The sequence below is a fragment of the Macrotis lagotis genome, chromosome 8 (genome assembly GCF_037893015.1).
Source record: "Macrotis lagotis isolate mMagLag1 chromosome 8, bilby.v1.9.chrom.fasta, whole genome shotgun sequence".
Taxonomy (NCBI): domain Eukaryota; kingdom Metazoa; phylum Chordata; class Mammalia; order Peramelemorphia; family Peramelidae; genus Macrotis; species Macrotis lagotis.
Genome location: NC_133665.1, coordinates 70,391,402 through 70,413,495, shown reverse-complemented (window position 1 = coordinate 70,413,495; position 22,094 = coordinate 70,391,402). Strand labels below are relative to the sequence as shown.

The following is a 22,094-nucleotide window of genomic DNA, read 5'->3' as shown; positions in this document are numbered from 1 at the left end:
ACACACACACACACACACACACACACATTCCTTTGATGAAATTTCCAAACAGTTGTTGTATTTCCTTCATCCAAATTAGGACCAAAACAAATGTGCTTGTATGTTCTGGAAATAACTTTCAACTTCATTTTGGATATGGCATTCTTTGAATACACATACACGCCCTACCATGTCACCTGGACAAAACTGATAATACCAGTAACTGAAAATTATAAACATTAATTCTGAAATATTACTCTTTATCTCCCATGACATCTGTTCCACTTCTAGAAAAAGTGTCAAACTTAAATTGAAATGGGGGCCATTAAACCATACAAAAGGATACCTATGGCAGAAAACTAACTAAATTAACATGTTTATGATATTAAACAATCATTTCCTAAATATAATTTTATTCGGTTTTTGGGCACCCAGAATTGTTTGATTGATCCTTCTGACCTAAAATACATAGTTTATCTTGCAAATACTCAGTAATTTATATAAGAACTATTGCACATGAATTGACAAATATTTTTAATAATAACTGATTAAGAGCCAGTCAAGTTTATAATTAATTTAAAATTAATAATGACTAATGTTAGGGACAATTAGGTAGCACAGTGGATAGAGCACCAGCCCTGGAGTCAGGAGGACCTGAGTTCAAATCCAAGCACAGACACTTAATAATTACCTAGCTGCGTGACCTTGGACAAGTCACTTAGGCCCACTGCCTTACAACCCCCCCCAAAAAATATACCTAGTGTTTCTCACAGCCTGATTGATAAGAGTTGTTCAACAGCAACACTGGTAATACTGAGTATTTTATTTCCATGTATCTTTGTCATAATAGTGCATGAACCAAAGAAAATCATTTTTCTCAATTGCCCAAAATAAAAAGGCAGGATTCAAATGGTCTTTTCACAAAAGTTACTATGTACAAGAACAGACATACTTCATCATATATGCTTCCATTGATATCTGCTCCATAGATTGGTGCCACAAAAGTCAAATTCTTCCAATACTTGCGTTCCAAATCTTCATAATCCAAATATCTTGGGGTGCAATACCTGTAAGAAAGATAAAAATAAGTCTAACTATTTTTTAGGTCATAAATTTATAAATTATCATTTTGCATGCAGTCCAGCCTATCCAATCCAGTCCATAAAAAACAATTTATTTCCCACTTCTACTACTTAAATGATCTTCCTGATGCACTCTACTCATGCTACTACTCAAAAATCAATTTAATCAGGGCGGCTAGGTGGTGCAGTGGAAAAGAGCACTGGCCCTGGAGTCAGGAGTACCTGGGTTCAAATCTGGTCTCAGACACTTAATAATTACCTAGCTCTGTGGCCTTGGGCAAGCCACTTAACCCCATTGCCTTGCAAAAAAAAAAACAAAAAACAAAAAAAAAAACCTAAAAAACCCTCAAAAAAAAAAGAAACAAAGGAATAGACTAGCTTTAGTGCTCTTCTCCAATTTGATATGGACTTTCTCCATACCAGTCACGTTCTAATGAAATCCCTTCCTTCAAGACACAATTTAAGTGCTACCTTCATACATGAAGTTCTCCATTACCATATTTGCCAACCACAGTCAGCTAAAACTTCTATTTTATCACTTAAATGCTTTATAGTTTTTTTAATTTTCCAATTGCTGTGGTCATTTTTTTATACTTTATGTTCATAAAAGTGAGTGTTTTTCCCACTACACACATACAACACTATTAGCTCCCTAAAATAAGATCTGTATAATAGTCACCATTGTTATCACTAGCACTTGCAGAGCCAGTAATTATTAAATCTATTGAGTTGACTAGTATCTTCCTTAAAAATAATCAATACCAATTCAGTAAACATTTCTAAATTCATTAAGGGTACATTTCAAATATTCATGATAACAAAATATACAACTCAAATACTATTATACAATAATATTATACTATTATGCAATAATATAATATATAATACAACTCAAATACAACTATTATAGTTTCAGAATGGCATCAAATACAGTTTGTTTTTCTTCTTTAATACTTTTACTTTCTTGTTATATACTGATTCAACCACTTTGTAGAGCTACACAGTCCATCTGCATCCTTTGACCAAGCAGTATCAATCTCAGGAAAAACCTGCAAAGATTTAAATGAACTGAAACAAAGTGAAATGAACAGAACCAGAATATTGTATATAGTAATAGTAATAACATATGATGATCATCTGAATGACTTTGCTATTCTCAGTAATACACAATCCAAGACACTTCCAAAGGACTTATGATAAAAAGCTATCCACCTCCATAAGCAGAAACTGAATAAAGATTGAAGCACATATTTTATTTTTTTCTTAACATGACTAACATGCAAATGTTTTGCATGACTGCACTTGTATATATAACAAACTGCTTTGTCTTTTCGGAGGGAAGGGAGAGTGCTTGGAATTCAATTTTTTTAAAAAAAGAAATGTAGGTATTGGCTCTATACCCTGAAGAAATTATGAAAAAGGGTAAAAGCATCACTTGTACAAAAATATTCAAAGCAGAACTGTTTGTGGTGGCAAAGATTGGAAATTAAGTGAATGTAGTTCATTTGGAGAATGGCTTAACAGACTGTGGTATATTTATGTCATGAAACACTACTGTGCTATTAGACACCAGGAGGGATGGGAATTCAGGGAAGCCTGGAAGGATTTGCCTGAACTGATGCTGAGCAAGATGAGCAAAACCAGAAAAATATTGTACAACCTAACAGCAACATGGGAGTGATGATCAACCTTAATGGACTTGCTCATTCCATCAGTACAACAATCAGGCACAATTTGAGAGTACCTGCGATGGAAAATACATCTATATCCAGAGACAGAATTATGGAGTTTGAACTAAGACCAAAGAATATTATCTTTAATTTTTTTAAAGTTATCTTATGTAATTTTGCTATCTCTTATACTTTATTTTTCTTTCTTAAGGATATGATTTCTCATTACATTCATCTTAGATCAATGTATAGCATGGAAACAATGTAAAGACTAATAGACTGCCTTCTGGGGGGTGGGGGTAGGGAAGCAAGATTAGGGGAAAAATTGTAAAACTCAAAATAAATAAAATCTTTCTTTTATTTAAAAAAAAATCTTAAAAAAAGGAATGTGGGGGGGAGGAGGAGAAGAGCGAAGAGATGTTGTGTTCCGGCCAGCTAATCTATCACTTGCAACTATTGTAACCTATTGCTTGACTCAGTCCAGCTGAAGGCAAGTTCTCAAATTCCTGGTTTCCTCCCATACGCATGACATTCCCCAAACAGCCAATCAAACAACGTTTCCATGCTCTGGACAGCAGATGATCAGAGAACTCAGAAAGTATACTTTCTCAGGCTTAGTGCTCTCACACAATGTTGCAGGGGTTGGCAAACAGGAGCAACAGGTAAGAAGATTCAGAGAGCAGACCCAGAAAATTAGGCCAAGGGGGTACCTGGGCAAGAGGACTACTAGGCCATTCCCAATCATGCAATGACTTCTCTGTGACCCTCAACAGTCCCTTACAAAGAGAGAGAATCTGGAAATCAAAGTTTAAAAAAACAAATGTTAAACACTGCTTTTACATGTAACTGGAGGGAAAATAAAAATCATTTTAAAAGATTAACAACTTTTTGTTTGAAAAAAAGAAAATATTATTGAGAAAAATAATCTGTCTGTAGTCTATAGGTCACATATAAATGATAATGGTGGATAAGATTATTGTGTGTGTGTGTGTGTGTGTGTGTGTGTGTGTGTGTGTACACAAGCTACATCAAATCAACTATTTGGCTAACCAATGAGACATATTTTTAGTACCCCTATCAGATTTGGTTTACATATTCTAAAAATCCACAAAGCCTGGGGCATCTAGGACTCACAGTGGATAGAGCACCAGTCTTAAAGTCAGGAGAACTGGAGCTCAAATTCAGCTCAGACAATTGATACTTACTAGCTGTGTAACGGTGGACAAGTCAGTTAACCCCATTCCCTCATTCTGAAAAAAAGTCTTAACATGATAATATATTTAGTGATAAAAAGCTGAAATTAATTTTTTAGAACCTAATTTTTTAATAAATTATCAACTAAAAATTAAAATTAGGTGAGTAAGAGCATTATGTAAAGAAGCCAATGCTATAATTTTAAACCCTGTATGGATCAACAAGGTTCCCTGAGCATCAATGTTCAACAACCACAGCCTACATCCCTAACATCAATGAGTTATCTTACAAATATATAATATTAGTCAGGTACAAATTTTAGAAATATCAATATAATCATCACATCTAGAAAAAATTCAAAAGAACCAGTTCCACTGACAATGTCAATCATATGACCTTATTATACAACAAAAAAGTATAAGAAAAAAATTAGTCTTGCAGGGATAGCAAGTAATCTGATTTAAAATATTTAACTTTTGAAAAAAGTTCTAAAATTTAAATCAATAGTTTACAGCCTTTGAATTATATGAGAAGAGGCTCACATCAAAAATATAATCTTAAATTTGAAAATAAAAGTATCCCATAAAATTTCAGAGATAGAAAACTCTTCAATGACTATTTACTCCAATCTTTATCAGAAAAAGAATACTTTCTAGTGGATCAACATGACAGAGATAATCAATACACTACTAGTTTTTCAACAACTTCAGATATAGTGAGTATGACACCTATGGCTTTCTTTAGGTCACTGACTAAAACATTAAAATACCTATATGTGGTACACCCACTAGAAACTTTCTGTCAAGCTGACATGAAATTGTTAATCCTGTCATTGAACTATGGTGATACTGGTGATAAGAAGGTACAAACCTGTGTTAAAAATATATAAATATATATTAAAATATATTAAAATACATATTGTATATTAAAAATATATAATACATTATATTATTATAAAAATATATTAAAAATATATAAACCTAAAAACAATCTGTAAGCCACAGACGGTATAAAATATTCTGGCTCTACAATGATTATTAAAGATATGCTTAGTGAAAATCTAGAAAGGAAAGGAAAAATGTGATCACAAAGAATGATATGAGTTAATTTTACCCTGAAGTAGATTTACTTGAGGTGTAACTGGGTGTCCTTTGGGCAAGAAACTTAGGACAAGGAATCTGTCAAGACATTTATAAGATTCCTCACTTAATTGATGGGTGAAATGATGTACAATTCACTTAAAATTTGGGATGCATATGTTAAAGATGCAGCAATGTGGACTAGAAGATAATTTGCGGTTTGAATAAATTGGAACTAAGACTTCCTAAAATCACAGAAAGGTGTGTGCCTCTGTTAGATATCTACTGTAACCCATGTGTGAAAAAAGAATCCCCTGACAAAATGATCAGAAAAGGTTCTCCCATCTCTGCTAGAAAAATCCCATGGAAGAATCCACTCTCTTCTTGAGAACAGCACTAATTACATAGCAAAGAATTGGAAATTAAGTGAATGTCCTTCAATTGGGGAATGAATTAACAAACTGTGGAATTTATGTGATGGAACACTATTGTTCTAGTAGAAACCAGGAGGGATGGGAATTCAGGGAAGCTTGGAAGGATTTACATGAACTAATGCTGAGGGAGATAAGTAGAACCAGAAGAACACTGTACACCCTAACAGCAACATGGAATTGATGATCAATCTTAATGCACTTGCTTATTCCATCAGTGCAACAATCATGCAAAATATTGGGCTGTGATAAAGAATACCATTTGTATCCAGAGAAAGAATTGTGGAGTTTGAACAAAGACCAGACTATTACTTTTAATTTAAAAAAAAATTATCTTATTATGTAATTTTGCTATCTCTTATACTTTGTTTCTTCCTTAAGGATATGATTTCTTCTCATCACATTCATCTTAGATCAACGTATAACATGGAAACAATGTAAAGACTAAGAAACTGGCCTCTGTGGAGGGTGAGGGGAGGGAAGAAAGATTAGGAGGAAAATTGTAAAATTCAAAATAAATAAAATCTTTCTTTAAAAAAAAATTTTACTAGCTTAAAAGTGGGACACACTGAATATTTAGGGTAATTTCATTCTCAGTAATCCAGTCTTTATCCCCAACACTAGTCACATGGCTAGCACCTTAGTTCAGAATATTATCATCTCTTACCTAATGCCTAATGTTACTCACACTTCTAGTTTCTTCAATATCCAATCTATCACCCACCGGCCAAAATAACCCTGTAATGTAATGTAATGTAAGGTCTGCCTGTGTCTAGTTGAAGCTACAATGCCTCATTGCTTCAAAGGTAAAATACAAACATTTTGGAAAGCATAGAATTGGCATATACAAGGCCTGTCATGATTGGGCATCTTCAGACCTCTCCAGTGTTCCTCTCATTGGACTTTCCCCCACATTCAACAAGCAGGCAACAATGTCCTACCTGCTGCTCCTTGAACTCATCTCCCTCTCTGGGTCTGGCTATACCCTTGGCTGAAGTGCTCTCCCTCCTGATTTGAAACCCTGGGCTTCCTTCAGTACACACCTCAGATCCTAAAGTAAGAAAGATCTCTTCCCTAGTAACTCCTACTGTCAGTGCTCCCATCTGAGATTACCTAGAATTAAGCCACATCCAGTGTCTTCCATTCCTAGTTACTTCCATGTCATCTCACCCTTTTGAATGAAAAGACTTTTGCCTTTCTTTGTATTCCCAAGTGCCTGGGCCTGGTAAAGTCAACGAGCACTCAACACATCTGACACTTAATTCAGTCAACTGGACCACTTTCTGTTTTCTGTAAAGTACTTTGCATCTATCATCTGCCATTACTCTGAACATCATCGATTCTGATTACCTTTCTCCATACTTCTGCCTCTGGAAATCTGTAATTCCTTTAAAGTTTATCTCCATGGGGGGAGGGAAGTACGATGGGGGGGGGATTGTAAAACTCAAATAATATCTTTAATAAAAAAAGTTCATCTCCACAGATACCTCCTATAAGTTTTTCCTGATCCTCCCAATTTTAAATGCTCTCTCCTTCCTCTCCAAAACTGAGAAGTACAAACAAACTGTTCATCAACACTACACTTAATATCCAAAGTAATCAAAGTGTGGTTTCATAAAAAAGAACTAAAGGATGTCAAAATGTTATTCAATAATAAAATAATTAGTAAAGAGACAAATGGGTCAGGTTTGAAACTATTGTGCAAAAAAAATTTTTTTAAAGATTAAATTGTAAGTAATGAAGATTTACAATTCATTGTACAATACTATTTTTCTATTCATTGTAGGTAGAAATATTAATATTGCTGCTGTTTGGTACATCCAGAATAACAAATGCTTAAGTAAATTATCTTTTAAAATAAATATAATTTTTAATAATATTTCCTACAAATATAAATACTTAAAAGCTAATTTTCATACACATGACAAAAGAGGATTCTAAATAAAACTCATGAATTTGGGTCATCACAGTTTCGTTTTTTTTGAAAGTACATAATTCTACATATTATTTTTCAAAACCATATTGCTTATCTGAACTTTCTTCTGAACTTATTTCTATTCGCTTCTATTTATCTTCTTCATTTTTTTCCTTCATTAGTTTTTTTCTAATTATCAAGTATTTGGATCCCTACTCCCCACCCCCCCAAAAAGGAAAACTTTTGTAATATGAATGGTTAAGCAAAACAAATCTCCATATTAGCCACATCTAAAATTATGTATCTCAACTGCATATTAATCCATCTTCAGTCTGTCAGGAAATGGGTAGCATTCTTTATCAGTCATGCTCAAAAATCAGGGTTGAGGGGCGGCTAGGTGGCTCAGTGGATAAAGCACCGGCCCTGGAGTCAGGAGTACCTCAGTTCAAATCTGGTCTCAGACACTTAGTAATTACCTAGCCGTGTGGCCTTGGGCAAGCCACTTAACCCCATTTGCCCTTGCAAAAATAAAGAAAACCTAAAAAAAAAAAAAAAAACAGGGTTTATTATTGCACTAATCACAGTTCATAAACTATGTCACAATTGTTCTTCAGAATTATTTTAATGTAAATTGTTTTTCAAGTTTTTATCATTTCAGCATGCAATTGATACGGGTCTTCCTATATTTCTTTGAAATAAGCTCTGTTAACATTTCAGCACAGCAGAACTCATATATGCTAAAAGTGTATAAAGCACAGGGCAAGTAGGTGTCACAGTGGATAAAGTATTAGTAAGGAAGACTCATCTTCCTGAGTCCCAAATCTGGTCTCAAACCCTGAGCAAGTCCTTTAATCATGTTTGCCTCAATTTCTTCAACTGTAAAACAAGCCAGAGAAGGACAAAGCAAACAGCTCCAATTATCTTTGCCAAGTGATACAATACTGTTGTACTCAAAGATGATCCAGAAGGTTTTAGAAAAGCATGAGATGTATATGAACAGCTGAAAAGTGAAATGAGCAGAACCAAGGCAACACTGTACCCAGTAATGACAACATTATAATAATGATCAAATGTGGAAGTTGGGATTGGGATCAAGATAATGATTCAACTAATCCAGTCTTTCTGGAGAAGAATTTGGAATTACATGCAAAGGGCAATAAAAATGTGCAAACCCTTTGATCTAGCAATATCACTACTAGGTCTATACCCTAAAGAGATCATGGAAAAGGGTAAAAACATCACTTGTATAAAAGCATAGCGGCTCTGTTTGAGGTGGTAAAGAAATGGAAATCAAATGAATGTACATCAATTGGGGAATGTCTGGACAAATTATGGTGTTTGTACATTATGGAACACTATTGTTCTATTAGAAACCAAGAGGGATGGGATTTCAGAGAAGCCTAAAAGGACTTGCATAAACTGATGCTGAGGGAGAGATGAGCAGAACCAAAAGAACATTGTACACCCAAAATCCAAAATGGGGGTAATAATCAACTTTAATGAACTCATTTCATCAGTGCAATAATCAGGGACAATTTGAGGGTATTTGTGATGAAGAATACCATCCGTATACAGAGAAAGAACTGTGAATTTCAAACAAAGTCCAAAGACCTTCATTTAAAAAAAAAGTTGTCTTGTGTACTACATAATTTTGCAATCTCCAATATTTTATTTTTTACTCAACATTATGTTTTTTCTCTCAACACATTCAATTTTGATCAATGTATATATAGCATGGAAACAATATAAAGATTATCAGACTGCTTTCTGTGGGGAAGAAGAGAAGGGGGAGAGAGAGAGAAAGATGGGGAAAAATTGTAGAATTCAAAACCTTACCAAAAAAAGATAGGTTGAAACTACTATTGTATATAATTGGAAATCAAATAAAACATTTTTAAAAAGATAATGATTCAAGACAATTCCAAAAAACTCATAATGAAATATACTATGTAGGTTCAGAGAAATCTAAAGAACTATGAACATGCTTCTTTCACTTTATTTTTGGAGGACTTTTGTGTGTATTTTCTTTTGCAACATGGCTAATATAGAAATATTTTGCTTGACTTCACATGTGTATCATGTGTCTTCTCAAGGTGAAGGAACAAAGAGAATTTTGAACTCAAAATTCTTAAAAATTATTGTTTAAGAAAATTTTAAGGTAATTGGCAATTTTTTTTTTAGGGTTTTTTTTGTTTTGTTTTGTTTTTTGCAAGGCAGTGGGGTTAAGTGGCTTGCCCAAGGCTACATAGCTAGGAAATTTTTAAGTGTCTGATGTCTGAATTGAACTCAGGTACTCCTGACTTCAGGGCCGGTGCTCAATCCACTGCGCCATCTAGCTGCCCCATAATTGGAAATTTTTAACAAACTAAATAAAATTTTTTTAAAAGTTTACATAAAAATAAAGGAATCATAATAGGTCACAAGAACTCAAAAAAGTACTTTTAAGTTGTAATAATATTTAATTATGACCATAAAAAAAGAATTATTCACTAAGAGTTGCCACTTAGAGGAATTACTTTCAAAATGTTATTTCTGGTCATCTAACAGGCATGAATATTTTCTGGTTTCTTTTAAATAAAGTTTCTTTTATAAACAAGGAAATCCAGATTCCTGATAATCAACTCATAATTTTGTGTTGCTCTTTTTCCAGTATTTGACTTGAGCATCTCATATTAATTAAATGATTCCTATTACAGAAGATTATGTTAAAGAATATAATGCTCTGTACGCTACTATAATTCTTCTCTAATACCATTCATACTTATACATATAAATGCCTATCTTAAAGCAGGGTTGTCCAAAATATGGCCTGCAGCACCCTGTTTTTCTAAATGCTTTAGTAAACGAAATCAAGCTACTACAGAACTCTCACTAAAATAGCAAATCAAAATATATTGTCTGTTGCTTCAATAAAAACTTTTAAAAGTAAGACTGGATAGCCCTGTCTTAAAGTATGTACTATAAAAGACACAATTATCTACTACAATTTGTTCATTCATAGCTTATTTGGTGAGCATTCTTTATTTTAAAGTTTTTTTTCACTGGAAAAAAGTACTTTTATATAAATAATATACACACATGTATACATTAATAAACATATATATATACACGTATAAATATAACACTCAGAGATATCTACATACACATGTATACATATGTATGTATATATGCATTTTTACCCTTCCTTTGGTATCTTTGGTATACAAGTATGTAATAGTTTAATAAATTTGTGTGCAGTGTCACAAACTGTTTTCCATCTAGAATAACTAAATTTAAAATTTTCTATCAGCATTGTATTTTTTATATCAACATAGAATGTATTTTCAATATATGAACTTAGTATATAATACGTAAAACTCATTAGGAGCAAAGTATTACAAATAAAAAGATAAGAGAACAAAATTGCATAGAAACGGAAATCAAATATACCTACTTATCACTGTTAGCCAGCTGCCTGAATTCTTTCACAGTCATTGGTTTTTTCTGGATGTTATACTGGGTAAAGAGCCCAGACTGTCCAGTGACCATCTGCTGAATAGGAGCAGGAATGACCAAATTATCTATGTCATCATAACGTTGTCTTGGCTTCCATTCCTTTGGAGGGATCACCTAAACACAAAAAACAGTAAAGGCTTTATAATTCCACTTACCAGTAACATTTTCACACTTAAAAAAATTAATATTTTATGGAATATTTATAAAGACAAGGTAATTTGTTCTAAAATATTAATCTACGTTTTGGAATGTGAAGAAGATGAACACAAGACTAGGAATTAAACTAAACAAAAAATATGACTTAGTCATCTTACATGCTTTTTCTTTCTTACAGTATGGGGGGGATTGCAAATCTTTTTGCATTACAAGGAATGACATTCTCAGAATAATGTTGTAAATGGGGCAGAGCCAAGATAGCTACAAGAGCAGATCTTGTCTTAGGCACTCTCTCAGAAATCTTGGAAATTAAGGACTTTAAATAAATTTTCAAGAGACAGAACCCACAGAGGGACCCAGTGAGGCAGTTCTCCTACTCAAGGTAACCTGGAAAAGAGCAGAAAGGCTCTGCTCCCCAGAGTTGGAGGGGTGGCCTGCCAGAGGGGTGGCCCAACAGAGCCAAAGAACTTCAGACTCTTGGAGGCAGCCCCAGGGCACTGGGAGCCACAGCCCACAGCAGTGGGGGAGTTTCCTGAGCTATGCCCCGGGAAGCACTGGGCACAAACTGGGGGAACAGCTGGGGGACCTTTGCCAAAGCAAGCAGGGCACACAGCAAGCAGCAGTGTGGCCACCATCCAGGAACACAAGCAGGCGGAGCCAGTAAGCAGGAGCCCCCAGGGCAGGAGCCCATTGAGCTGAGGGAGGGGAGTGAAGAGAGACTGCAGAGCTCTGTCTTCTGCCCCTGGAGCAGGACTCTGGGGCTCTGACCACATTCAGATCCTGATCCTAGTCTAGGCCCCCCCATAGAACAGCAGGGCCCCCCCCCCCAGTGGCAGAGGGTGACGCCTATGGTCATTCACAGACCAGGAAGGAGGATGGAGCCTCACACACCAAGACCCTTGTGGGAGTGTCCCAAAAGCTCAGGAAGCACCCCAAAACCAGGCCCAGGCTGGGAAAATGAGCAAGCAGAGAAACAAGAGGAACAGCATTGAGAAATACATTGTCTATGATCCCAAGAAGGATCAATATACTCAGTCTGAAGATGGGAAAACACAAGCTCCTGCATCTAAAGACTCCAAGAAAAGCAGAAATTGGGCTCAGGCTATGACAGAGCTCAAAAAAAGACTTTGAAAATCAAATGAGGGAGTTAGAAGAAAAACTGGGAAAAGAAAGGAGAGAGATACAGGAAAAACATGAAAATGAAGTCAGCAGCCTAGTCAAGGAAATCCAAAAAAATGCTGAAGAAAATAGCATGCTATAAACCAGCTTAGGTCAAATGGATAGAACAGTTCAAAAAGTTATTGAGGAGAAGAATGCTTTAAAAAGCAAAATTGGCCAGATGGAAAAAGAGATAAGAAACCTCTCTGAGGAGAACAAATCCTTCCACAAAGAGTGGAACTCAAGGAGATTGATGAATTTACGAGAAATCAGGACTCATTACTTAAACTAAAAAAATGAAAAATTAGAAGAAAATGTGAAACATCTCATTGAAAAAACAACTGATATGGAAAACAGACTTAGGAAAGATAATTTAAAAATTAATGGAATACCTGAAAGTCATGATCAGGAAAAGAGCCTTGACATCATTTTCAAAGAATTACTACAAGAAAATTGCCCTGATAGCCTAGAAGCAGAGGGCAAAATAGAAATGGAGAGAATCCACCAATCCCCCCAAGAAAGAGACCCCAAAAACCAACCCCTAGGAATATTACAGCCAAGTTCCAGAACTCCCAAGTCAAAGAGAAAATATTACAAGCAGCCAGAAGGACACAGTTCAAATATCGTGGAGCTGCAGTCAGGATCACACAGGACTTAGCAGCAACTACAATGGAAACTCATAGGGCTTAGAGTATAATATACCAGAAGGCAAAACAGCTTGGAATGCAACCAAAAATCAACTACCCAGCAAAAATGAACGTCCTCTTCTGGGGAAAAAGATGGACTTTCAATGAACCAGGGCAATTTCAAATGTTCCTGTTGGAATGGCCAGAGCTAAATAGAAGGTTTGATCTTCAGATACAGGACTCAGGTGAAGCATGGAGATTGGAGGAGAGGGAGAAAATATGAGGGACTTAATGATGATGAACTGCATGTATTCCTGCATAGAAAAATGACACTGATAATACTCATATGCACCTTCTCAGTTAATAGAGCAGGTAGAGGGAGCTTTTATAGTAGAAGCACAGGAGAAAGCTGAATTTGAAGATAAAATATGGTGTAAAAATGGAGCTAATAGAAAAAAGGGAAATGTAATGGGAGAAAGAAAAAGGAGAGGGGAAATAGGCCAAGATATTTCATATAAGATTTTTCTTTATTACAATGAGCTATTGCAATGATATGGAAGGGGGAAGGCAAGGGGGAATGAGGGAATCTTCGCTCTCATTAGAGGTGTCTAGGAGAGGAAATAGCATATATACTCAATGGGGTATAGGCATCTGGAGTAAGAAGAGGGGGACAGGGGGAAGGGGGGGTAGTGTGAGTGATGGAGGAGAGGGTGGACCATGGGGGAGAGTGGTCAGATGTAACACATTTTCCTTTTTATTTCTAGCAAGGGGCTGGGATTGGAAGGCCTGTCCGGGACCATAGGGCCAGGTGGATTCTGGGCCTAAGGGGTGGTATGGGGGCCTCTTGGCCCCAGGGCCAGGGATCTGTCTGCTGCGTCACTCAGCGACCCTACAGCAGAGTCAGAGTGAAAGGAGAGAGAAAACAGTGCATGGTAGTGGAGAAATATGAAAGGAGGGAGTTGCAATCAGCAATGGCAACAGTGGAAAAATATGGAAGTAACTTTTGCCATGGACTTATCATAAAGAATCTGATCCACCCGTAACAGAGTTGTTGGTGTTGGAACAAAGACTCAAGCACATTTTTTATTATTATTTTGGGGAGGGGGTACAGGGCAAATGGGGCTGGGTAGCCTGCCTGCCTGGGGCTGCATAGCAGGGTGATCGTTGGGTGTCTGAGGCCAGATTTGGACCCGGGGTGCTCCTGGCTCAAGGGCCAATGCTCTGTCCGCCACCCAGCCATCCCTATAATTATTACTATTTTATTGTATTTTGGGTCTTTTTTTCCCTTTTTTTTTTGGTTTTTGCAGGGCAGTGGTGTTGGGGTGGCTTACATGTCACACAGCTGGGTGATTGTTGGGTGTATGGGGCCGGATATGGGCTCAGGTGCTCCTGGCCCCTGGGATGGTGCTCCGTCCATTGCACCACCTGACCATACCTTCAATTACTACTATTATTTTTTTAATTTTGTTTTTTTTCTCTCCCCTTTACTTTGTCACTCAAGCGAGTCTATCTTTTTGGGGGGCAGGGGGTATTTTGTTTACTCTTAAACAAGAATATTTTATTGATGTATAGAAAACATTATTTGTGCAGAATGCGAGTAAATAAATATTAAATATTTAAAAAGAATAATGTTGTAAACGCAAAAAACAAAGCCACATAGGATTACAAAAGAAACAATTATATTGAAATACAGTTACAAAAAAAAATTTTTTTAAACAACTTTATTGATCCCAAGGCAAAAACCCTGGCCTACAGATTTAGTCTTTTCAAAATCTAACCAGTCAAATAGGATTAAAGTTATCAAATATTTCTTTGGAAAAGAGGAACCAGCATTCAGCCAAAAAAGGATGAATTTTCCCTTAAATTAATGTGCAAGAAAGTGATTTTCTACATCCTCCCCACAAAAAAAATTTTATAAAGTTAGCTATTTTATCAACTTAAAATTTCAATTGCTCTCTAATTTAGAATAGCAGTTACTTAACAAAATAGCATTTCAGGAGTTTTTCAAATTTGCTTTCTCAGAATCCCGTAGGTTATTTCTTTTCTCTCCCTCTTATCCTTCTATTCACTTGTCCTTATATTTCTTAAACACTATTGAATTTCTCAGTTCCAAAAATCATTCTGTCATGTTCTCCATCTACTTATGTGGTCATTAACATTAAGGTTATTAAGCTTACTAGAAGATTGCAAGAGAAGCAGATTTGTCTAAAATTTTAAAAGCAGATATACAAAAATTTCTATTTATTCTTAATAATTTCATTTTTAAATAATGCTAACTATTCAAGTAAATACATAACAAACCATATGGCATAATGAAAAAAGCATTTCACCGAAATCTGTGAACATGGAACTTTTCTGTGTCTGCTTCTCATTTGTAAAAGTGAGGAAGCTGAAAACTAGGATCTCTTAAAAGATCCTTTCACAAAATTCTATTGAATCTAAATCTAAGAATCAGATACAATGAATAGAAGTTGAAAATACACATCTAAGCTTTATGTCAGAAAAAAATTTCCTACAATATGAACAGTATCTATCAAGAAGTGATTGGTCCCCCCCCACTCAGTGAATGACATGCAGACATTGGATAACACTTGCCCAGTGTTTTCGAGAAGGTATTCCTTCTAGGCATGAGTTGGGTAGCTGCTGGTAAGACATAAAAAGTTCTAAAAATAAATGATTTTTTTTTTAACTTTTACTCTCCTTGTATTCAGTCTCTCTACGCGATATATATATGTGTATATATATATATATATATATATACAAATTAAAAAATATAAATTATACAGTAAATATACCAGGAACACACATGTACATATGTGTATATATTTATATACATAAATATATAAGCATATCATGAAAGTACTTTTCTAAAAGATAATTTCTTCTGAAAATACTTTGTCATCCTAAAACATATGTGAAATTGGATTTATTCAAAGACCACTATTTAGTTATAAATACAATGAGTATAATTTACAAAAATTATTCCAGGGGCAGCTAGGTGGCGCAGTGGAGGGGCGGCTAGGTGGCGCAGTGGATAAAGCACCGGCCCTGGAGTCAGGAGTACCTGGGTTCAAATCCGGTCTCAGACACTTAATAATTACCTAGCTATGTGGCCTTGGGCAAGCCACTTAACCCCATTTGCCTTGCAAAAAAAAAATTATTCCAAGTCAGTAATAAAAATTAAATGTTTTTTATGCCTTACACCAAAAAAATCTTCAAAGTAAGGAAAAGACACGTTTTTAGTTTGTGTTTTATCTGCATGAATATCTCAATGAATATTTATTAAACATATCCAGTGAAACAGTCAGAGGAGATGTACCCCTCAGAAGGAAGCGTTATAAGCAATTCATCAGTAACTCACCCTGAGTTACCTGAGGCCAAGAGGTTAGCAAGGTACCAATACCATGCAGCTTAGATAAGGGGGGACTCCCTAATACAGTTCTTCCTGATACCAAGGGTCAGTCTCACCCCATCATGTAAATATATCATATTTTACTTCAGAATGTGTTTTTTGCCAAAAGGCAAATAGACAAGAGAAATATCTGAACTGATTTCATTTTTATCCGTGAAAGAGCCATGAATGTGTCAAATGAGCCAAAATAAGAATTTAAAAAAATGAGATTTCAGAACAACTAACATCAAAGTTTACCTTTTAAATCATCACTGGTTTTAAATATTCACATAAAATACCTCTTTAAATAAAAGTTTTTTGAAATAAAAACAGAGGAAATGGACCCATCAAATTCAGTGCTTAAAAAAATTTTACTATTAACCTTGGAATTCAGCCAATCTGAATGATGGAAACGAAGTCAATTTACATTTCAACATCAATGTATTTTTTTTAAATGTATGTTTATACTTCTTGCCATCACTAGATGGCATTACCAGCCATCTGTAGAAGTCTGCTAGCTCCCATATAAGCTCCTCATCACATTCCTCATAATAGACAGGAATATATTCTATTCAAGAAGAAACATGGACTGGAATGGATTTTAAAAAAAAATCTATATTTGAGTTCTACTCATAGAATAGAAAACTCTTCTCATAGAATCAATCTTCTTTTCATAATACCCCAATAATGTTCTATATATTTTAACCAATGTATGAAATATTAGTATCAAAGGGAAAAATCTGCAATCAGAGCAAACTATCAACTTCTATGAACCAATATTGATTCCCTTAAATTTTCATTTCTTTTTCACTACTTGTTGAAAAGAAACCAAAGATTTCATGGAGAATATGGAAAATATAATACTAGATCCATTCTTTGAATTATATTCTAAGTGTAGTCTGGGCCAATATTAACTTCCATCCTGATAGGTGATATTTCCCACTTAATTCTACAGAAATGGAGAAATGGTCTATCTAGGCTCTAAAACATTTTATTCATCTTTTTATTTCCCACTTTTGTCTGAATCCACATACCTTCATGAACTAAAGTGTGAATGTCACCTTTGTAACATACTAGATATGGGATTTAAAGCTCTACATATAATAGAACACAGAAATTAACTCAATTTTTGTCCCAAATTACTGATGTTCATTTACTAAAGTCTACCCTAAGTTCAGATATTTCCATTAAATGGTAGCAATGGCAAAATGCATGATGCTGCCATTTTATTCATTAGGCTAACAAGAAACAGAAGAGAAAAGGAATGAGTGATATAACTGTGGGCATTTTTTTCAATTCGTTGAATATGAAAAGAAATAAATACTGAACGTATTACCTAAATTAAAAGTGAATATAATACAAGTTGATTTAGTAACATGAAACTCATTGTTTTCTTTTCTACGTGATAAAAAGCATTCCATATTTTTGCCATTATGAAAAAAATAACCAGGAATGTAACAAACTTTAAAACTGTCAACATCCACAAGTTCCAGTTTTCAAAATACAAACTGGTCTCAGGAAGATTTCAACATTCAGGAAACTAGCTGCAGGCTTCCTTGCCTTTTTTTGTTACACACAGTCAAATTTGCACAATTATACTCTCCGTTCTAGGAAAACTAAGAATAATTGTTGTTAATTCTTCCAACATTACTAAATACATAATCCTATCAGATAGCACTCGAATCCCAATGGAACCCAGCAAAATAGCTATTAACTTCAAAGTAGGAATAAAGGTTCTTGCTCAGGCCACATTTGAACTCAAATCTTCCCAACCCTCTATCCTCTATACTACCTAGCCACTTTTCTCTGTAGACACACTTTCAATCACTCTCTTTTCATGACACTCACTACGCCTCCCTGTTTCTCCTCCTAAGCTATCTAATCACTATATAAGTCTCCAATTGCTAGATCATTATCCAAGTCACTGTCAATGAATTTATGCAACCCACAGGGTTCCCTTGGGTGTTCTAGGCCCTTCTCTCTCTCTCTCTCTCTCTCTCTCTCTCTCTCTCTCTCTCTCTCTCTATATATATATATATATATATATATATATATACACACACACACATATATATATACATATATATACATATATATGTATATGTGTATATATATATAGATAGATAGATAGATATAGATACACACACACACACATTATTTCACCTGCTGACCTCACTAGTTCCCATGGATTCCCCTATCAACTAAATTGTATGTTGAAGTCTTTCAAATCTACTCTTTTTCCATCCCTAACCTTTCTGCTGACCTCTAGTCTTGCAACTCCAATTGTCTACTAGATATCTCAAATGGGATGTCATGAACATATCTTAAAATCAGTATGTTGAAAACTGATCTCCATATCTACACTCATTCATACCTAGTCCTCTACTCTTCCTAAGTTTTCTATTAATGTCTAAGAGCATCACTCTCCCAGTAACCAACACATAACCTGGGTGTCATCCACAACCCTTACTTACTTTCACAACCCACTCTATAGTCAGGTCGTGCTAAAACCTGTCAATGTGACCTTCACAACATTTCTTCTCTGACCTGGCCAACACTCTATTACAGCCTCAATCACCTCAAACCTGGACTATTATATAAGCCTGTTGGTTGGGGTCCGATACAAGGATATTACCATTGCAGTCTCTCTTCCACTCAGCTGCCAAAAAGATCTTCCCAAAATACAAAATACACACACACACACACACACACACACACACACACACACACCCCTCCCAAACGTAAAATCCTCCACTGGCATTCATAACCTTTCAGGAACACCCTATAAACATTCCTTTTCCAGTGTTCTCACCTTTCCATATCTTCATGTACTCTTCAATGTAGTGACACTGATCTCCTTGCTATTCCTCAAACAAAACAATCTACCTTCTGTCTCTGGTGTTCTCCATACCTGTACCTCCAACCTAGAATACTCTCCCTCCTCCTCTCCTGACTGGCCTAGTATCCTTCAAGTTCCAGTTAAAGTCTTAGCTTCTACAGGAAGCCTTTCCAAATTTTCCTTAATTCTTGTGCCATCCTTCTGATGATTATTTCTGATTCATCCTATACCCAGTTTGTTTGTACACAGAGGTCTACATGTTCCCTCTCCCATTAAACTTTAAGTTCACTGACAGCAGTAACGCTCTTTTGCCTTTCTTTGTCTCCCTACTCTCAGCACTGTGCTGGCATTTACTGACTGACTATCATCTCATTACACTTAAAAACTAACAGGATAGTTTAGCTTTGACATCTTTATCAGGCAAGAATCTCTCTATTCACTGGACGAATCCCAAAGGTATTTTATAAAGTACAATAACTCTGGGTCATGCCCTGCAGGCTTTTCATTAAATAACATGCCCATTCAAAATTAAAATCATTAAAGTCTGCCATCTAGAGCAGAAAGCAATCCAATCAAACTTCTAAAAAGGATTAGACTCAACAGACCACCACTACAACTCTTGACCTTAAAAATAACATACTTGATTCAACTCATTTTGAAATATGACAGACTGAAGCAAATAGACTACCATAAAAATAATTACAGCTTACAAATAGAAAAATCCTAAGAACTTGAAAATATTTCTATAAATTAAATCAACATATACCTTAATGACTTCAGAGAAACAGTAAACATAGAATGAGAAAAAAGAGGTTGGAAAATAATACTTGGAGTCAAAAAAAATTAAAAAACCAAATGATTGTATTTAAAAGTGTTCACATCTATGAATACTTTCTCTGAAAAAAGCCTAGAGGTCAGCAAGAACTAGAACAATATGATAAGATTAATATGGAAATTACATAGATATACATATATAATCTGTATTAGATTGCTCTCTGTCAGGGGAAGGGGGAAGGGAAGGGAAGGGGAGGAGGGGGAAAATGTGATGCTCAATACCCTATTCAAAAATGATTCTTGAAAACTATCTTTCCATGTGATTGGAAAAAGAAAAATTTTTTTTAAATGAAACTCTTTTAAGGGCCTTTAAGACAGAAAGTGAGTGGTTCTGGAATTAGCTATTCACTGGCTGATAAAAAGGAAGGTCAGAATATACTCAAATAAGAATTTGAAAGGATTAAAAAATGAGAAATAAAACTGGATGTGATTACAGCAACTCCAATCTTACCTTTTAGGCAAATATGGACAAAAGCATAACACTATTTGTAAAGAAATTAAACCAATGCAAAATTTTTGACAAAATGAGTAACAGAAAGAGCCCACAAACCACCTCAGCAAATACAGTCATAGGATTTCAGAGCTGAAAGAGATTCAGTGTTTTAGGGTAGCCTGATTCATCTCTAAAGTTCAAGTTGCAACTGATATATGAACTTCTATCTGGAAACGGAGTTAAATTATGGATCATGTCAGAAGTATTACTGTAATCATTATTTATAGCATACTTACATTTCAAACACTCATTTTGGTAGACTCCTTTTCTAAGCAGAAAAACTTTAATACTATGCTCAATGAATTATAATCCATTCTTTGGAGCACAGAGTGTTTTGAGGAAAAACTAGGACCTCTGGTGAGGACCACTAAGCCTTCTTTCAGGACTCTTTTTCCATGTTTGGTATCTACCTGATTCACCCAGCTCTCACCTGTACCTCCAAGCAGCTACAGCATGTGTGACCAAAGGCAAGAAACCATTCAGAAGATGGATTATACAAGGTTGAAGGTAACCAAGGGGTCTCAACTCTTTGGAGAGTTAAGGGAGAATGTCTACCCCAAGCATGTGAAGATTTTTCTCAAAAGAAAGGACGGGGCGGCTAGATGTGCAGTGGATAAAGCACCTGCCCTGGAGTCAGAAGTACCTGGGTTCAAATCCGATCTCAGACACTTAATAATTACCTAGCTGTGTGGCCTTGGGCAAGCCACTTAATCCCATTTGCCTTGCAAAAAAAAAAAAAAAAAAACCTAAGAAAGGACAAACAAGAACAATTTGTTCCAAGGGTCATGAAAATAACTGAAGCAGTTGTTGTGGAGGGCCAAGAGCTTAGTCAGACACCTAACAGGCAAAGTCACCACTGAGTGCTGAGCCATCACCAATTATCCTGACTTTGTCCTGTCATTGAACTCCAACCACTCTGAAGAGAGTGAGGGTCAATTAAATTCAATTGATGTTCAACTCAAAAGACATCCCGATACCATTTTATCACTTTACCATTTACCTACCCCAAAGTCTTGTGGTGACAGATAAGTAAACTAAGCATCAGGCGCAGACATCCTGGGAATTTTAATCACAACACTACACAGGTAGTCTAGGTCATAGGGTCATCTTTTCACTAAATTAAGCAGCAATAGGATTCAGCAGACCCCGGTGTCTGAGCAGTCTTTTTTTTTTTTGGCAAGGCAATGGGGTTAAGTGACTTACCCAAGGCCACACAGCTAGGTAATTATTAAGTGTCTGAGGCTGGATTTGAACTCAAGTATTCCTGACTCCAGGGCCAGTACTGTATCCACTGCACCACCTAGCTACCCACCTGAGCAGTCTTTCTTGAGGACTGTTTGCCCACCACCTGATGTGAAGAAGAGGCTAGAAAAGTGCCATAAAAATTGTTTGCTTCACCCAACCCTGGTCTGCTTAACTGTGGTAGGAGGGGATCATATCCTGAAATCAAAGAACAAAAACAGGACAAAAAATTTTGCAAAGGTGATTCCCCTATCAATACATGGAATGTATGCCCATTTATGGACAACACAACATCTAGGAGACCTGAAAGATGAACAGCTCTTCTGGCAAATGAGGACAAAATTGAAAACTTGTATATCTCAATCTTCTCATCAACAACAGAAAGTCTTTCAATTTCCTAAAAGTAATTAAAACTTCATGGATGAAACCTTGTAGCAAACACTGGCATTTAATAAACTATGTCACTATGAGGAGAATGATGAAGGTTATGTGTAGTACAAAATACTGACT

At 35.6% G+C, this 22,094-nt stretch overlaps 1 protein-coding gene across 11 annotated transcripts in view; it reads right to left on the bottom strand.

Annotated features, from left to right (window-relative positions):
* Window positions 1-22,094, bottom strand: part of KDM4C (lysine demethylase 4C) — a 502,779-nt gene that overhangs the window by 399,546 nt on the left and 81,139 nt on the right. For 10 of the 11 annotated variants that reach the window (XR_012470847.1, XM_074197494.1, XM_074197496.1 and 7 more), the window contains 2 exons: window positions 10,784-10,959; window positions 932-1,046 (listed from right to left, as the gene is read on the bottom strand). Coding sequence is in view for 10 of the 11 variants with exons in the window: in XM_074197494.1 (XP_074053595.1) it covers window positions 932-1,046; window positions 10,784-10,959 (291 nt within the window). In the remaining variant the exon portion in view is untranslated. Of the gene's footprint in view, window positions 1-931; window positions 1,047-3,441; window positions 3,526-10,783; window positions 10,960-22,094 lie in introns of those variants that run through there. The other variant, XM_074197497.1, reaches the window with a different exon arrangement.